The sequence below is a fragment of the Arvicola amphibius genome, chromosome 1, assembly GCF_903992535.2.
Source record: "Arvicola amphibius chromosome 1, mArvAmp1.2, whole genome shotgun sequence".
Classification (NCBI taxonomy): domain Eukaryota; kingdom Metazoa; phylum Chordata; class Mammalia; order Rodentia; family Cricetidae; genus Arvicola; species Arvicola amphibius.
The window spans coordinates 116,147,678-116,166,013 of record NC_052047.1 but is presented as its reverse complement, the minus strand read 5'-3'; the positions used below and the strand labels follow the sequence as shown (position 1 = coordinate 116,166,013).

Sequence of the window (18,336 nt, the reverse complement as noted above, 5' to 3'; positions counted from 1 at the left end):
AAATCTGTTTCCTAAATACAAACTTACTTGGCTGAACTTCAACTAAAGATTAAAAAGTGACAGTGTTTACATTGAACTTAATTCTGAGGACAGCTTTAGTAGGTGGTGTGGACCTCACGGTGACATGCTGCTTGACAAAGTTCCAGCATTTTGACTTTGGATCACAATTCTGCAGCACCCTTTACTCTCATTTTTAATGATTCTCACTATTTTGCCTTTTCCGTGGGCTTCAGTGGAGGATAAGGATGTATAGGCAGGGTTTTTCTGACCCACCAGTCAACTCTCAAAAAAAAAAAAAAAACCCACATACTTTATTATTAACTATAAATACTTGGCTGATGGCTTAGGTTTGTTACTAACTTTCTCTTGCATCTTAAATTAGCCCATATATCTTACTCTCTACCTCGTGGTGGCACCTCTTTTCAACAGGGCATGTTCATCTCCTGCTTCCTCTGCTTTTGGCTTTCGACCCCACCTTCTTCCTCTTTGTCTGCGAGTCCCGACTAACCTCTCCCTGCCCAGCTACTAGCCATTTGGCTTTTTAAAGCAACCAGAAGGCACCTTGACCAAGATACATCTTCACAGTGTGCAAAAAGATCATTCCATAACAAGGATGTATAAAATGGTAGCCTCTTTAAACAAAGTAATTATTTGGAAAAAAAAATCCCTGCCACTGTGAAACCATGTAACATGGTAACTTCATATTCCCACACAAGTTAACAGCAAGATGCTAGCAAATTTAGATAAATAACATGTTTGATAAATAAGGTATATTTGATAATAAAGAATTGTAAATTCCTAAGGTCTGCTCAGGTTCACACTAATATTTGTTGAGCATCGTCTTTTCTCACTTTTTAATTAAACTTTAGTTATTCTGATAAACTAAGCCATATTAACAAAAAAATCCCTGCAATATTCTATAATGGAGTGTCTGGTCTCCCCAAGAAAGTCCTTTTCCCAAGGTCAGTCATTTAGACCAAAGCTCCCATTCCCTGTGGGGCTTGAAGAAAGCTTTCTGCTTGCTAAAAAGAGTCATTCTTATCTCCGGCAAGAACTTGGGGCCTCCATTAACATGACTGGTGCCCGTTGTCAAAGTCATGCTAGTTTCACCAATTCCTCCCCACAAGACACAGCCTAGCTCACATGCCCCTTCCTCCCATTTAATCCTCTGTGCAAGTATTAGAGTAGAAACGGTGTAGCCTCTCTTTGTCAGTCTCCTTCCCCTCACTGACTCCACCCCTCATCTTTGGGTTCTAAACTCCCTGAAGCTGGACTCCGGCAAATAAGTTGGTTTTGGAAAGTTTTGTTTTTGTTTTTTTCCAATATGTATGTGATTTTAGTGTCAAGATGGATTTTAAAAATCCTTCCCACTTTGGAAATATAAAAAAACCAGTTAGTTAGAGGGACATGCTGTGCAACCACTAACTAGCACTACAGGATACAAGGCTTGCTGCGGCTTCCTGGCTGCCAGTCTATGTCCAGGTTCAGGGAGACCCTGTCTTGGGAGCGTACATCAGGATGATAGAACAGCGTGCTTATGGTCCTCTGGCCTTCCACTCGGATGCGTGTGCCTCACACACAAGTTTTTCCACACTAAGGACCTTACAGAGTTTGTTGTGATGTCCTTGTCTGTTTAGTCTGTTGAGCTCAGTTACTCAGTTTAGTCTGCTGAATAACTGAACGGGAAGATCCCTAGTGTCATGGAAGTCTTCCCACGGATACAGATGATATCATCTGGAATCTGAGCATCTTCACGTGCAGAAGAACTGGTACAGTCAGAAATAAAAAGCTGAAGGAGGCCAGCCTGGTCTACAAGAGCTAGTTCCAGGACAGGCTCTAGAAACTACAGGGAAACCCTGTCTCGAAAAACCAAAAAAAAAAAAAAAAAAAAAAAAAAAAAAAAAAAAAAAAGCTGAAAAATGGCTCTTACTGTTGACCGTTAAGCAGTTTGGAGCAAATCTCTAGTCCTTTCTGCCCTTGACTTGTGTTCTTATGTAATTCTGGCATACAAAGTTTTTTACATTGAAATAATTTGTGATTTGGAGAGTATTCAAAATGATATGATTATGTGCTAAGGTTAAAGGTCCCCAAAATAATTTATATAAGCATTAGTGAAGCTATATAAGGTCTTCCTAATCTCCTCAAGAAACTCTGAGTTTTAAAAAGCAAAACCACACACATTACCAGTGGCAAGTTCAGGTGCACACCTAAAATGCTATCTTGTCATACTTAGTGAATCAGTCATGAAGAGTCCTAAAGTTTAACACAATGGATATGGTTAACTGTTATCCTAAACTGTTGAGCCTTCTCATTGCTAAACTTAATCTCCACTTGTGTGATGTAATTTCAAGTGAGTCTGGAAAATCAATGACTGCATTCCATGTGAAAAAAATGAGTGCAGAGCCCAGCAGTGGTGGCACGCGCCTTTAATCCCAGCACTCAGGAGGCAGGGGCAGGTAGATCTCTGTGAGTTCGAGGCCAGCCTGGGCTACAAGAGCTAGCTCCAGGACAGGCTCCAAAGCTATAGAGAAACCCTGTCTCAAAACAACCAAAAAAAAAAAATGCACAAAAGGACCAGTCCTGACTGCATCTCATTCTCAGAGAATAATGCCGAGTAGAAGAAGGCTGATCTTAAAGATTCCATTGGATGATTCTATTGATCCACTGGAATGGAAAGATAGTTGCCAGGTTAAAGTGGGCACATGGCTGTGACAGTAGATGGACCACAGGAGAAATCGCTGGTAGAACTGATCTCTATCTTGACTGTTGGTGATCACACAAAACTGAATTTGTTGTCTAGAAGCAAGTACATGAATGAGAACATATAAACCAGTGGATTCTCAATAAGGAGATAGGTCAGTTTCCTCCAAGACTTCATGATACAGAGGAACTGAGAGATGACCAGAAGGCTTGTCAAAATAATTCTATCCCACAATTACTTAGATTAAAAACATTTTTTAAGCTAGGCAGTGGTGGCGCACACATTTAATCTCAGCATTTGGGAGGCAGAGGTAGGTGGAGCTCTGTGAGTTCGAGGCCAGCCTGGTCTACATATAGATCGATTTCCAGGACAGGCTCCAAATCTACACAGAGAAGCCGTCTTGAAAAACGAAAGAAAATGGAGTGGGGGGGAGAGAAAGAATTTTTTTTTAATGCACAGGCTAGGTGTGATTCCATGTGCCTGTAATCCTAGGCAAGAGACAGTAGATAGAGATGAAGGTCAGTTTGGGCGTACATAGTGAGACCATCTAAAATCAAAAATGCTACCAGAGAGGTCACTCTTACAGTGCTGTAGACATACAGTGTCTCTAGGATATTTTGAGTGCTGAGGGATTTTTTTTTTAATTTAATGGTTCCAGAAAAGAGAAATGTCAGGATTGCTGTATTCCGTGTAGATGATGTTGTTTGTAGTCTGTGTCCCCAAATGAGGTGAACAGGTCAATAGAAGAGGTCCTATCAGACCTGTATACACGGCATGTATCCATGTGACACAGGCCTGTAGTTAGTACTGCCCAGAAATGGAAAACCACCTTCTTAAAACCATTCCGGTAATTTGGGTAGACCCTGTGGTACTTTCCCAATATTTTGTTATTAATAATTACTAGGACATTGGCGTGGGATATGGGACCACAAATGAACAAGAGCTAAAAATATATAATTGTGGCTGTAACAATTCGTTCTTTGGAGACAAAGGAAAATCCTTTGAGGCTATCTCCCTTATGCATAAAAACTTTTAAACTATTGGGAGCTCTGAGAGGATCGAAAGAGGTCGTTCCTGAATAAAGAGTAGATATTAATAGTGGCCAGGCAGTTTCTGATATCCACGTAACTCCAGGTCAACTGAATAAAGTCAGATTCAGATCACCAGAAGTGTTAGCCCTCAAGTATATCTTCATATTATAACCTAGTTGCTTTATTAAATTTAATATCTAAAATCATCTGCCAAATAATCAGTTAATTTCCCAGTGTATTATACGTGAGAACAAAGAGAGTCCGCTGGACTTCTGTTTCTCTTTTGTACAAGTTTTAGTTCCTGGGAACTGTTAAGTGACCACAGGGGACTCACGGAAAAAAACTAAAATACTTGCTCTCTCTGAAACCACTTCTGAGAAAGGAAGAGGACAGCACACCCTTCCAGCACGCAGCCGCAGAACGGAGAAGGCTTGGCCTCTCTGGGCCGCCGTACAGGATCTGTGGCTGCATCCTTCCTCGTCTCCCCGCCTCCTTCCACGTCAGCCAAGGACTTGGTGGAGCCGTCCCGGCAGCCGCTGGCTGGAGCCCTAGTCGACGGTCCCGCGGTTCCTTCCCGGCCGTCGTCCCTCGGAGCCAGGTAGCGGCCTGAGCCCCGAGCCGTGATTTTGCGTGAGTCGCGCAGTATCGGCGAGCCACCGACCGGGGAGACGCCGGGCGCTTGACTAGGCCGCGGCGACAGGCGGTGGGGGCGGGGAGCTGGGCCGCGGCCCCGGGGCTGTGAGACCGGGGTCTGAGCAGCCCGTGGCCTGGCCGTGCGTGGGCGGAGGCCGGGGAGGGGCGGCCGGGGCGCACCCACCGGGGACCCGCCACGGCGGAGGCGCCTAAGTTTCTGCAGCTTCTTTGCTCGCGGGCTGCCCTCCTGGGCTGTGATCGGGCTGTGTTGTGTTGGAAATCACTGCCCTGTGACGTGGTGCTCCGGGTTGTCACTGTCGTGTGGACCTCGACTCCACAGCTTTCCACACCCTGGGCCGGGGAGCAGATCAGGACGGTGTGGTTCTCACTAGAGTTCGTGGAAGAGGGTGAGCACTGTGGATTGACATCCTCAGAAGCCGTACGGAAAGAACTTTCAGACAGTATAAAGATCAGGACTGATTTGCGAAATTTGCCTTGTTTTGTTTTCCTAATTCATACCTGTGTTCATTTTTGTAGATTTTCCTGGCACTTTTTCATCCTTTTTATCTTGTATCGGGTTGATTATAACCAGAAACCATGACGGCAGCTGAGAACGTGTGCTATACGTTAATTAACGTGCCCATGGATTCAGAACCCCCTTCTGAAATCAGCTTAAAAAATGATCTGGGTAAATAGTTTCTCAATTCTATCGGAAATTGTTTTAATTGATAGATTAAGAACATTAAGGACTGGACAAATGAATGTCTTTATACATGTCTATATTGTGTAATATTTAAATCCTGTCAAATATGATTGTCTCCTTATCATTCATCATTTCTTTATGCTGGAAACATTTCAAAAACTTTCATCGAGATTTTAAAAAATATATAGTACATAGTTGTTAACTATTTAGCAGTCTTCCTGGTGTCATATCAGAACTTCTTTTCTGTTACTCATCCATTGGTCAGCCTTACCCATCCTTCCTTCTTCCTCTCCCCAGCCTCACTTAACCACCATCCCCCACCCCCATTTCTTTTTCTTTCTTGAATTAAGGTCATACTCTTCTCCCAGGCTGGCCTAGAACTCAATACTAGGCCAGGGCGGCCTCAGACTATGTAAGTTCACTTCTCTTACCTCAGCCATTAATCAGCTTTTACTTTGAACTTCTGTGATAATGTAGATTGGTATGTCTTAAAACTTTCCACTCACAACCCCTTTTTCACTTGAGGAAGTATTTTCTTTATCGTGTGTCCGTGTATACAGATATGTGCACGGTCTGTGTAGTTATATGGCAGTCCAGAGGTAAACCTTAGGTCCCTTTCTCAGTCCCATCCCACCTACGTTTCACATTCCCCATAGTTAGACGTGCTTGATTTTTCTAGAGTTTTGTTAGAAGTTTCTTTCAGTAAGTTAAGAGTGCTCGTATGTGAATATGTGCACATTAGTACAGGTCCCCTCAGGTAAGAAGAGGGTGTATCTAATCCCCTGGAGCTGGAGTTACGGGTGGTTGTGAGCTGTCTGATGTGGGTGTTAGGAACTGAATTTGATTTCTTTTTTTTTTTTTTTTTTTTTTTTTTGGTTTTTCGAGACAGGGTTTCTCTGCAGCTTTAGAGCCTGTCCTGGAGCTAGCTCTTGTAGACCAGGCTGGTCTCGAACTCACAGAGATCCGCCTGCCTCTGCCTCCCGCGTGCTGGGATTAAAGGCGTGCGCCACCACCGCCCGGCTTGAATTTGATTTCTTTAATTGCACATACTGCCCTTAACTACTACGAAGCCATCTCTCCAGCCTCCCATCTAGAATTTTTGAGAATGTCTTATGAAAAAGGATTTTTTTTTTAACTTTTGAGCTTGCAGTATTGGCATACAGAAATAGAATAATATCCCAGTCTAATGTAGTAAAGCTAAGAAAATAAAATCATTTAATTACTTGTCCCTTAAAATACAATTTCTTAGGGGCTGTAAAGATGGCTCAGAGGTTAAAAGCACTGACTGCTCTCCAGAGGTCCTGGATTCAGTTCCCAGCAACCACATGGTGGCTCACAACCATCTATAATGAGATCTAGTGTCCTCTTCTGTCATGCAGACAGACACTGTATACATAATAAATAAAACCTTTTGTTGTTTTGTTTTGTTTTTTAGAGACAGGATTTCTCAATAAATAAAATTTTTGTTTGTTTGTTTGGTTGGTTGGTTGGTTGGTTGGTTTTTCAAGACAAGACTTCTCAGTAGCTAGTGGAGCCTGTCCTGGAACTCACTATGTAGACCCGATTGAAAGCCTCTGCTCCTTTTAAAGTATATGCTGGCCATTCCCAGTGATACGTACTTGTAGTTCCAACTGCTCAGAAGCCTGAAACAGAAGGTTACATTTTGAAAGCTAGTCTGGGCAACCCTGGCCCCTGTCCTGTGAAGTGACAGGGATGTGGATATTGTTAAGTATAGCACTTACTTACCAAGCACTTGGGAGGCCCTGACTTCAATACCCAGTACTAAGAAGGGAAAAAATGTGCTGTGTAATTTTAGAGTGTGGGGTTGAGGACAAGGTCCTGCTCTATAGCCGGCCTAGAGCTGGCTAGCTCCGGATCCTCCTGGCTCCAGTTTTCATGCACTATGAGAAGAGGTGTGTGCTCTCATCCCAGTGTGCAAAGTGGGCCTGCCAAAGGGCTTTTCTTTGGTTGTTTGGTTTGTGTATTTATTTATCGAGACAGGGTTTCTCTGTGTAACAGTCCTAGCTGTCCTGGAACTAGCTCTTATAGACCAGGCTGGCCTTGAACTCACAGAGATCCGCTTGTCTCTGCCTCCTAAGTACCGGGATTAAAGGCATGCACCACCACCACACAGCACTAAAGAAAAGATTTTTATATACTTAATTCTTAGTTGAATTATTAGCAAGTACAAATCGAACTGATAACACTTTTTTTATTTGGTTTTTGTATTTTGAGACAGGGTCTCACTATTTGCTCTGGCTGCCCTAGAACTCACTGAGATTCACCTGCTTCTGCCTCTTCAAGTACAGGGATTAAAGATGTGTGCTATCACACCTGGCCCAACATTGTTTTAAATACAATGAAAATTATATTTCAAATATTGGAAATTATCTTTTCGGAGGTACTTTGAATTTTTGAAAGAATCTTAATATTTTACTTGCCCATGGTAGCACATACCTGTAATCCCAGCACTAAGAAGGCAGAGGTGGGAGAAAAAGGAACAATATATCTTTTCTCAGTTTAAGTTGTTAGAATAAAAGGAAATTGAAGTTAGGGCATTTAAAATATAAATATCATAAGTTTTTTGTTTGGTGTTAAACTTGCTTTTGAAAGTATAGTTATAAATTGAGCCGGGCGGTGGTGGCGCACGCTTTTAATCCCAGCACTCAGGAGGCAGAGGCAGGCGGATCTCTGAGTTCGAGGCCAGCCTGGTCTACAAGAGCTAGTTCCAGGACAGGCTCTAAAAAAGCTGCAGAGAAACCCTGTCTCGAAAAACCAAAAAAAAAAAAAAAAAAAAAAAATGAGATCTAGCTGGGCAGTGGTGGTGCTTGTCTTTAATCCCAGCACTTAGTAGGCAGAGACAGGTGGATCTCTGTGTTTGAGGCCAACCTGGTCTACAGAGCAAGTTCTAAGACAGACTCTAAAAGCTACAATAAAAACCCTGTCTCGAAAAACAAACATAATAAATAAATAGAGACCTAGTCTGCTGAACTTTTGGAAATGTAATAATTTATAAACAGAAGAAGCCATCAATGTTATAATAACATAATTTTATGACTTTTAGACTTTGTGTCTTTTATATTATCAAATAGAATAGGGAACAAAACACCTGAAACATCCTAAAGGGAGGTAAGCCCAGTGGTCGTGCACTCATGAAAAGGTTCTAGATTCAATCCAGAACCAAAACAAGACCTAAAGAGGGAGGGAGCTTAATTTAAAGAAACAAGATCTTTTAGGCTCTGAGTACCACTTTAACCACTTAAAACATTGTTTGAATTACTCAAACATGAGGATTTTTCTCTATTCTGCAACATAGGAAGATATAGCTATGGGATAGTAATATACAGCCTTTAGGATGATATTTTGGGTTTTTTGTTTGTTTTTGAGACTGGCCTTCTATGCAATATGTAGATGAGATTGGCTTTGGCCTCTTGATCATCCTGCCTCACACTAGATTGCTGGATTATAGAAAAGTGCTGTCAGAATTGGGGACAAACAACTGATTTATTTAGTATGATTCCTCTGAAGCTTGAGCTCTGCTTGTAACCCTAATAAGTAGTCGTGTACAGTCTGTCTCTTTGACAAAAAGAACTGTCTTTAAAAGTATTTTTTTAATATTTATTTATTTATTATGGATACAATATTCTGTTTGCATATATGCATGCTACAAGAGGACACCAGACCTCATTACAGATGGTTGTGAGCCACCATGTGGTTGCTGGGAATTGAACTCGGGTCCTTTGGAAGATCAGGCAATATTCTTACCTTCTGAGCCATCTTTCCAGCCCCCTTTAAAAGTATTTTTAAAGATTCATTTATTTACATGTATGAAAGTTTTGCCAGTACTTATGTATAGGCACCGTATGTATGTCTGATGCCCAGATTGGTCAGAAAAAGGCGTAGGTCCTCGGAACTGGAGTTAGAGATGCTTGTGACCCATGAAGAGGGAGGCTGCTAGGAATCCCTCAAGCACAGGTCCTCTGCAAGAGCAACAAGTGCCCTAAGCTATCCAGCCATCTCTCCAGTCCCAAGAACTCTGCCAGTAGCCATTCTTATCATTAAACCCAGTTGTCATTATTTTCCTTATGGTAGCACAGCCATAGGATTAAATCTCTCTCTTCTCTCTCTTTGTCCTTTCTTTTTTCTAATATTTGATTCATTTATGTTATGGGTATTATTAGTGTTTTGTCTTCAGAGGTCAGAACAGGGTGTTAGTCTTAAACCCAGCTCCTCTGGATGAGCAGCCAGTGCCCTACTGCTAAGACTTCTGTCCAGCTCTTATTTATGATAGACACAATTACGGTAGCAATGTACTTATTCTGTACTTCTGTCTGCTTTTGAATTTTGGACCCAGAAGGTTTTTGTTTGTTTGTTTTGTTTGTTTTTTTTTAAGATTTATTTATTTATTATATATACAGGGTTCTGTCTGCATGTATGCCTGCAGGCCAGAAGAGGGCACCAGGGCTCATTATAGATGGTTGTGAGCCACTATGTGGTTGCTGGGAATTGAACTCAGGACATCTGAAAGAGCAGCCAGTGTTCTTAGCCTCTGAGCCATCTCTCCAGCTCCAGAAGACTTTTAATACCATTCATTTTTCAATGTTCATGATAATTGAAATTATAGATTTTTTTCATGAAGTATTAAGAAAAATTTTTTTGGTTTTCTTTGTTTTCTTAAAACAAGGTTTCCCTGTGTGGTCTTGACTGTCTTGAAACTCTCTGTAGATCAGGCTGTCCTCAAACTTAGAGATTTACCTGCTCTGCTTCTCAAGTGCTGGGATTAAAGCCTCCATAAAATACTTTATATTGAGTAGTTTTTACTTTTACTAACATTAAACTTAAAAATAACATATCCTGGGGTGGAGAGTTGGCTCAGAGGTTAAGAGCACTGACTGCTCTTCCAGAGGTCCTGAGTTCAATTCCCAGCAACCACATGGTGGCTCACAGCCATCTATAATGAGATCTGGTGCCCTCTTCTGGCATGCAAGCATACATGGAAGGAATGTTGTAGCTTTAGAGCCTGTCCTGGAACTTGCTCTTGTAGGCCAGGCTGGCCTCAAACTCACAGAGATTCGCCTGCCTCTGCCTTCCGAGTGTTGGGATTAAAGGCATGCATCATCACCACCTGGCTTTTTTTTTTTTTTTTTTTTTTTTTTTTTTTTTTTTTTTTGGTGTATCCTTAATTCTAATCAGTGACTACTGGTTCAGTGTTATAATTTTTTCCAGTTGTTCAGATGGACAAGAAAAGAAAGTCTCTAACGTTATATGATTATTGAGGACCGTTTTCTAAATTATTAAAATATCTAAAATATTAAAACTCACTCTGTTCATGCTATCCTTTTAAAAAATAGTTATAACTGAGAAAATGCATATAAAATTAAGTTATTTGGGGTTTAGAAGTACTTAACAGGATTTGCTTGGGTTGTTTTTGGTATTGGGGGAATGGTGCTATCACATCTGTTTGAAAACCAAAGGCATGTGGTGTAGCTATAGGCCAGAAACTACATTAACTACATTAATTGGTTAGAGACCAGAATTCTAATCTAGTACCTCAGATCATGTGTAAAGAATCTGAGATTCAGAGGCAAAATAGAGTCACAAGCACGTCATTTGGATTTGTAACCTTATTACCACAACTGATAGTAAGTTTTCATAACTTTTTGAACTGTGTGAGGAACTTTGATTTGAAGTAATTGTGCTTTTTTGGTTTATGTTTTTTAAATTATGGAATCAGAGAAAGGTGATGTGAAGTCCAAGACTGAAGCTTTGAAGAAAGTAATCATCATGATTCTGAATGGTGAGAAGCTCCCTGGACTCCTGATGACTATCATCCGTTTTGTGCTGCCTCTTCAGGACCACACCATCAAAAAGCTGCTTCTCGTGTTCTGGGAGATTGTTCCTAAAACAACTCCAGATGGGAGACTTTTACATGAAATGATTCTTGTATGTGACGCATATAGAAAGGTAAGCCAAGCCATAACTGTTTGCTTTGTTCTTTTGTAATATAAAATTGCTCTAATAGATACTTTTTTAGTTTTCAAAATTAAATCTTTGATGAGACGAAAATTGTAAATATTTGTTATGGTAGTTGTAAGCTCAAAAATGTATTCAACATATGGCTGTATATAGGCTTAGGGTGCATTGCTGCACCATTAATAAAAACCCAGAGACAGATATTGGGGTTCAGCCTGAAGATCAGAAAAGCAAAGCAGCCAGCCACTATTGTAGTGAAGAAGCAAGCAGGCCTGCTTTTCGTCCCACCCAGCTCCCACACAGCTAGCTTTAAACCCGAAATAACAACACACAAATTGTATTTCTAGCACTGCCTGGCTCATTAGCTCTAGCCTCTTACTGGCTAACTCTCATATCTTGATTAACCCATTTTATTAATGTGTGTAGCACCATGAGGTGGTGGCTTACCGAGAAGATTCTAACCTATGTCCATCTTGGGCTGGAGCTTCATGGCGACTGCTTCACTGCCTTCTACCCAGCATCCTGTTCTGTTTACTCCGCCTACCTAATTTTCTGTCCTATTAAAGGGCCAACACAGTTTCTTTATTTGACCAGTGAAATCAACACAAAACAGAAGACCCACCTACATCACACTAGTGACTTCTTACCTCTCCCAAGGCTCAGACAAACAAAAGGGGCAATCCTGCAATGCTTCCCACCAACCTCAGAGTCCACACATCTACTGAGTTCCTGTATCTTCCCTTTCTATTCTCTCTGCCCAGCCATATCGCTCCTGTCTCCACCTCCCTGGTGCTGGGATTAAAGGCCTGTGCTCCTAAGTGCTGACATCACCTCTCTGTGTGCTCTCTTTCTCCTTTAGACAGATTCAATCCCTGTAGCCCAGGGTGGCCTTGAATTCACAGAGATCCACCTGCCTCTGTCTCCCCGAGTCCTGCAATTAAATATATGTGCCACTACTCTCTTGCCTGTGTGGCTGGCTAGTATGGCTGTTTGCTGTCTGATCTTCAGGCAACCTTTATTTATTAACACACAAATAATATACTGTTACCGTGCATGACACTGGGGATATCTGTGAATGCTGCCCGACATAAAAACCTAACATTATCTGATATTTTTTGGTGGATTTTGGACTGGGAAATTTTATTTGATTTTGTTTTTCATGGTAAGTATTCTGAGTCTTAGCATGAACTTTGTAGATGACAATGTCTTATTGTAATGTTATACCTGTAAAAATTACTGTAAAAAATTATGTTGTTGGCTTTTCCTATATTTCCTATGCATTTTTTTAAAATATTTATTTATTATGTATATAATATTCTGTCTGTGTGTATGCCTGCAGGCCAGAAGAGGGCACCAGACCTCATTACAGATGGTTGTGAGCCACCATGTGGTTGCTGGGAATTGAACTCAGGACCTTTGGAAGAGCAGGCAATGCTCTTAACCTCTGAGCCATCTCTCCGGCCCCTTTCCTATGTATTTTTGTGTTACTAAGAAAACTGGTGAAATGCATGAAAATTGCTTTGCTCTAGAGGAATGAGAAGGAAATCAATCTAGATCTTTTTCTTAAAACTAACTTTAATTTTTCAAATTATAAAGTTTTACATTTAAAACCTGATTTTTATAAATGGCAGAAACTTAGGCCTGTCTGATCGCTCAGCAGGTAAAGTGCTTTCTGCCAAGCCTGATACCCGAATTTGATCCCTAGGATCCACATGGTGAAAGGAGAGAACCGATTCCTCCAAGTTGTCCTTTTACCGCGCGCACACACACACACATGTAATTAAATGTAAGGTTTTTAAAGTTGAAATTCAGTGTTTCCTACTATAATTTTTATATCAGGATCTTCAGCATCCTAATGAGTTTATCCGCGGATCTACTCTTCGTTTCCTTTGCAAATTGAAGGAAGCAGAGTTGCTCGAACCTTTAATGCCCGCTATCCGTGCTTGTTTGGAACATCGTCACAGTTATGTTAGGAGAAACGCTGTTTTGGCCATCTATACCATCTACAGGTAAGGAAAAATACACCTTTATTTATGTTTTAAATGTTTTAGACTAGAGGTTCCAGCGTGGTTAGTTGCAGAATGATTGTACTTGTAAATACGTTTTGCTATTCAACATAGTATTTTTTCCCTTACTATCATTAAATTGTTAACATGGAGAAATCAAAAACGTTGGCAGTAATGGACACTAGTTTCTGTATGACAACATTCAGATAAAATTGTGCCATTTAACAGTATTGTATGATTTCTAGTTTAAGACCATGGCCATCAGCTGGGCGGTGGTGATGCACGCTTTTAATCCCAGCACTGGGGAGGCAGAGGCAGGCAGATCTCTGTAGTTCAAGGCTAGCCTGGTCTACAAGAGCTAGTTCCAGGATAGGCTCCAAATAGCTACAGAGAAACCCTGTCTCAAACCCCCCCCCCCAAAAAAAAAAAAACAAATAGGCGATGGCCATCATTTTTAATTGTATTGTTGCAGTTCACTTAGTTCGTTTATTTACTTGCTAAGGGCATTGCATCTTAACCTTGTTTTAAAATTCTCATTTTGGGGCTGGAGAGATGGCTCAGAAGTTAAGAGCATTGCTTGTTCTTCCAAAGGTCCTGAGTTCAATTCCCAGCAACCACATGGTGGCTCACAACCATCTGTAATGGGGTATGGTTCCCTCTTCTGGCCTGCAGGTATACACACAGACAGAATATTGTATACATAATAAATAAATAAATAAAGAAAGAAAGAAAGAAAGAAAGAAAGAAAATTCTCATTTTGAACAGTATGGTTCTTGTACTAGAGGCTTTGAGGAAGGAATTCTTTTAGTGAAAAAGGCTGCTATTCTTGTTATTAGAACAGCAGAAAATTTGCCCTGGACAAGTGGTGCATCCTCTTAAGTCTAGCTTCTAGGGGGCCTGAGTCAGGAGAATGACAGGCTTGAGGCCAGTCTAGGCAACTTAATAATCTCTGAAAATAGAAAAAGAAAAACGTTGGGGACATGCCTCAGTGGGTGAATGTTTATTTAGCAGTAACAAGGCCTTGGACAGTCATTAGAGTGAAATAGTAATGGTGAAGATTTTGAACTTTAAAACAGTTGTAAAGGTTCAGAGGAGGCTAGAGTGCTCGTCATGGTTGTCAGTCCAGTTAGATTGTGGGACTGGGGGGTAGAGCCCAGAAACAGCCTTGCTTAGAATGTGTGAGGGTGATCCTGAGTTGGATTCCTAGCACTACCAGTTTAACATAGAATGTATATGTATGTATGTATGTATATATGTGTGTGTGTGTCTGTGTCTTTGCATGTGTGTGTATGTGCATGTTTGTATAAGCATATATGTATACTCAGGCTAGAGAACCACATTAGGTATTGTATATCAGGTATTAGGTATCAGGCACCATCAACCTTTTACTTTAACACAAGGTCTCTCATTGGCCAAGAACTCACCAAGTAGTCTATGCTGGCTGACCAGAGGTCCCCAGGTATCTTCTTGTCAGTCACCTTTACAGCGCTGGGATTTCAAGTACACAGCATCAAGCCTGGCTTTTTTTTTTTTTTCTTTTCTTTTTGTTTTTTTTTTAATATTTATTTATTTATTATTTATACAGGCAGGCCAGAAGAGGGCACCAGATCTCATTACAGATAGTTGTGAGCCACCATGTGGTTGCTGGGAATTGAACTCAGGACCTTTGGAAGAGCAGGCAATGCTCTTAACCACTGAGCCATCTCTCCAGCCCCTCTTTTTGGTTTTTTGAGACAGGATTTCTCTGTTTAAGAGTTTTGGTGATCCTGGAACTCCTTTTGATGTGGGTGTCTGATGATTTCATTGGTTAATTAATAAAGAAACTGCTTGGCCTGATAGGTTAGAACATAGGTTGGTGGAGTAGACAGAACAGAATGCTGGGAAGAAGGGAAGTGAGGCAGATGCCTCGGGCAATCGCCATGCCTCTCCTGAGTGGGACAGATGCCATGGAGCCAGCCACCAGGTCAGACATGCTGAATCCTTCCCGGTAAGACACCACTTCGTGGTGCTACACAGATTATTAGATATGGATTAGTCAAGATGTGAGTAAGAGGTTGAAACTAATGGGCCAGGCAGTGTTTAATTGAATACAGTTTGTGTGTTGTTATTTTGGGGCATAAGCTAGCCAGGTGGCCGAGAGCTGTGGCGGCGGGAAGTGGCCTGCAGCTCCACACTACATCCCTTTGTAGACCTGGCTGGCCTCAAACTCACAGAGCTCTGCCTTCCTTTGCCTCACAGAGTACTGGGATTAAAGGCATGTGCCATCATGCCCAGCTTGGTTTTTTCTTTGTTTGTTTGTTTTTAAACATAGGCTCTGGGGATGGAATTTAGGTCTGTAAGGACTTTACCATCTAAGCTATTTCTAAAACCCATGGAATATTTTTATAAGCATCTTTGTACTTTAATATATTACTTGGCTGAAACACAGTTACATTTATCTTAATGTTATGATCTCTGTTGACAGTGATATTTTGTTGATAATGTAACTGAATTCTTAAATGTTACAGAGGCACTATGTATGTTTTAGAAATTTACAGGGCTCATAAAAATGGAGACAGAAGACAATTGAAAATTTGATCAGCAACCCGGCTGTATGATGCAGTTAGGAATTTTTGGAACTATGATAACAGATTCTGTTATGATACATACTTTATTACATATTCCTTTTTAAAATGATTAGTGTTTTGTTTAATGTATATAGGTGTTTTGCCTGCATTTGTGTATGTGTACCACTTGTGTACCTAGTGCTCAAGAAAGCCAGAAGGGGGTGTGAAGTACTCTGAAAATGGAGTTATAGACAGTTGTGAGTTACTGTGTGGGTGCTGGGAATAGGATCTGTATCCTCTGGGAGAGCAGCCACACTGACCTGTCTCTCCTGCTCCTATATAGTATTATTTTAATATTTATCCTTCTGCATACTACAAATGCTTTTATGTTTCTAAAGAACTGTTAGTAAATACATTGCACAGATAATGAAAACAGACTGGTTTGTTGTTTTGTTTTTTTTTTTGGTTTTTTGAGACAGAGTTTTGTTGTAGTTTTAGAACCTGTCCTGGAACTAGCTCTTGTAGACCAGGCTGGCCTCGAACTCAGAGAGATCCACCTGCCTCTGCCTCCTGAATACTGGGATTAAAGGTGTGCGCCACCACTGCCCAGCTAAAAACACTGTTTTATTCATTATATAATTCTTAAGAAAAGTTGTCGATACTATAGTCCTAAAGTCAGTCATTTGACATCAGTTATTAGAATATGTATTAATTAAATCAGATTTTATCTGATTAAACTAGAAAATAATTTGTTAATTCAATAGATCGTTTTAGGCTATGATTTCTTCTCCCATTTCTAGTTGATGTACAGTTCTAAAACAAAAGAATTGTGTTATGGAATAAAGTTTTAATGTTGGTAATGTCTGGAAAGTAACTAAAATAGGAAGTGGGTTTTTATTTACTCTGGATGTTACCTGTTTTGTTTAAAGAAATTTTGAACATCTTATACCTGATGCTCCTGAGCTGATCCATGATTTTCTGGTAAATGAGAAGGATGCAAGCTGCAAAAGAAATGCATTTATGATGTTAATTCATGCAGATCAGGTAAAGTGCCTAAAATACTTTCTTTTTATAGTAAAATGAAAATTGAAAATGCTGCAAGGTCCTTGGCATGTGTCTTTTCTTTATTGGTTTTTTTGAAGCAGGGTCTTACTATGTAGCTCTGGCTGTCCTAGAACTAGGCTAGCTTTGAACTCACAGAAATCTACCTACTTCTGTCTTCCAGGTACTAGGATTAAAGGCATGTGCCACTATGCTTGGCCTCAGCATGTAGCATGTTTTTAATTTGTAGGTTGGTTTGGAGTACTGTAGTTTGAGGTCTACAGAGCAAATTCCAAGTTAGCCAGGGCTACACAGAGAAACCCTGTCTCTTAAAAAAAAAAGTATTAATGTTTTTACTGAAGAGATTTTAAGGTCATAGTTTTGTGTTTACATTGTCTGGTCATAAGGCTGCTTGGGAGATTTTTCTTTTGGGTCTCAGTAATAGGAATATAGCTATGTTCTTTATTCATTTGGGGTTTTATAACAGAATTTCCCTATGTAGTACTTGCTGTGTAGATCAGGCTGGCCGCAAATTTGCAGCAATTCTTCTGCCTTCTGCCTCTGCCTCAGATGTTGGGATTACAGGCATGTGTCACCACACCTGATTTAGAAATAACCACACACTTAAATGGCTAATTTACTTCAATTATGTGAGTATCCTGACATGTAGGACTAGTACTTTCCCCTAGATTTACCTGTTAAAGAAATTCAGATAGTATAGGAGCTGGAGAAATGGCTCAGTGGTTAAGAGCACTGACTGCTTGCCTAGAGGTCCTGGGTTCAATTCCCAGCGCCCATATGGCTGCTCACAACCACCTATAACTGTAGTTCCATAGGATCCAATGCCCTCTACTGGTGTGCAGACAAAACATCCATACATATAAATAAATAACTTAAATTTAAAAAAAAATTCAGGTAATACATATGTGGCCTATTCCAGAAATTTTTTTGCTTTTTGTTTGTTTGTTTTTTATGACAGGGTTTCTCTTGTATAGCCCAGGCTGTACTGGAACTCACTTTGTAGACCAAGCTGGCCTCGAACTTACTGAGATCCGCCTGCCTCTGCCTCCCAAGTGCTAGGATTAAAGGCGTGCCCCACCACCATCTGACAATTTTTTTAATTTTCTGATGTACATTTGTGTTAGCTTTTTTCTTATTTTTTTTACTTCCCCTCCCCCCAAATAATTCCCTTTAGCCCAGTTTCTTCATTAGTTTTATATTTGGAATAATATTTCTAAAGTTGTATTCATTACACTAAATGAAGCTTATGATAAATGTATTCTTATTTTTTAGGATCGAGCTTTGGATTATTTAAGTACATGTATTGATCAAGTTCAGACATTTGGAGACATTCTACAGTTGGTTATTGTCGAACTAATATATAAGGTAAGAATGATAATTTATGATGTGTAAATAAATTTAACAGCTTAAGACAAAAGTAAATAGTCTTATTCTGGAATATTCTTCAATTGCTATCATAATTTTTATTTGATACTGTATATATGTATTTATTGTGATTGGTGGCATGCCTCGGGATAACTTTTTTTTAAAGATTTATTCATTATGTATACAATATTCCTTCCATGTATGATCGCATGCCAGAAGAGGGCACCAGATCTCATTACAGGTGGTTGTGAGCCACCATGTGGTTGCTGGGAATTGAACTCAGGGCCTTTGGAAGAGCAGTCGGTGCTCTTAACCT

At 40.4% G+C, this 18,336-nt stretch overlaps 1 protein-coding gene across 3 annotated transcripts in view; it reads left to right on the top strand.

Moving 5' to 3' along the window:
* The first annotated feature begins 4,190 nt into the window (after positions 1–4,190).
* The window catches only part of Copb1 (COPI coat complex subunit beta 1), a 39,600-nt gene continuing 25,454 nt past the window's right edge, over positions 4,191–18,336 (top strand). Inside the window, exons 1-6 of one of the 3 annotated variants that reach the window (XM_038335095.2) lie at positions 4,191–4,330; positions 4,903–5,053; positions 10,803–11,032; positions 12,881–13,050; positions 16,523–16,637; positions 17,928–18,020. In XM_038335095.2, the coding sequence (XP_038191023.1) occupies positions 4,963–5,053; positions 10,803–11,032; positions 12,881–13,050; positions 16,523–16,637; positions 17,928–18,020 (699 nt within the window). In that variant the 5' untranslated portion in view covers positions 4,191–4,330; positions 4,903–4,962. Of the gene's footprint in view, positions 4,363–4,902; positions 5,054–10,802; positions 11,033–12,880; positions 13,051–16,522; positions 16,638–17,927; positions 18,021–18,336 lie in introns of all 3 variants that reach the window. The other 2 variants (XM_038335106.2, XM_038335114.2) reach the window with 2 other exon arrangements.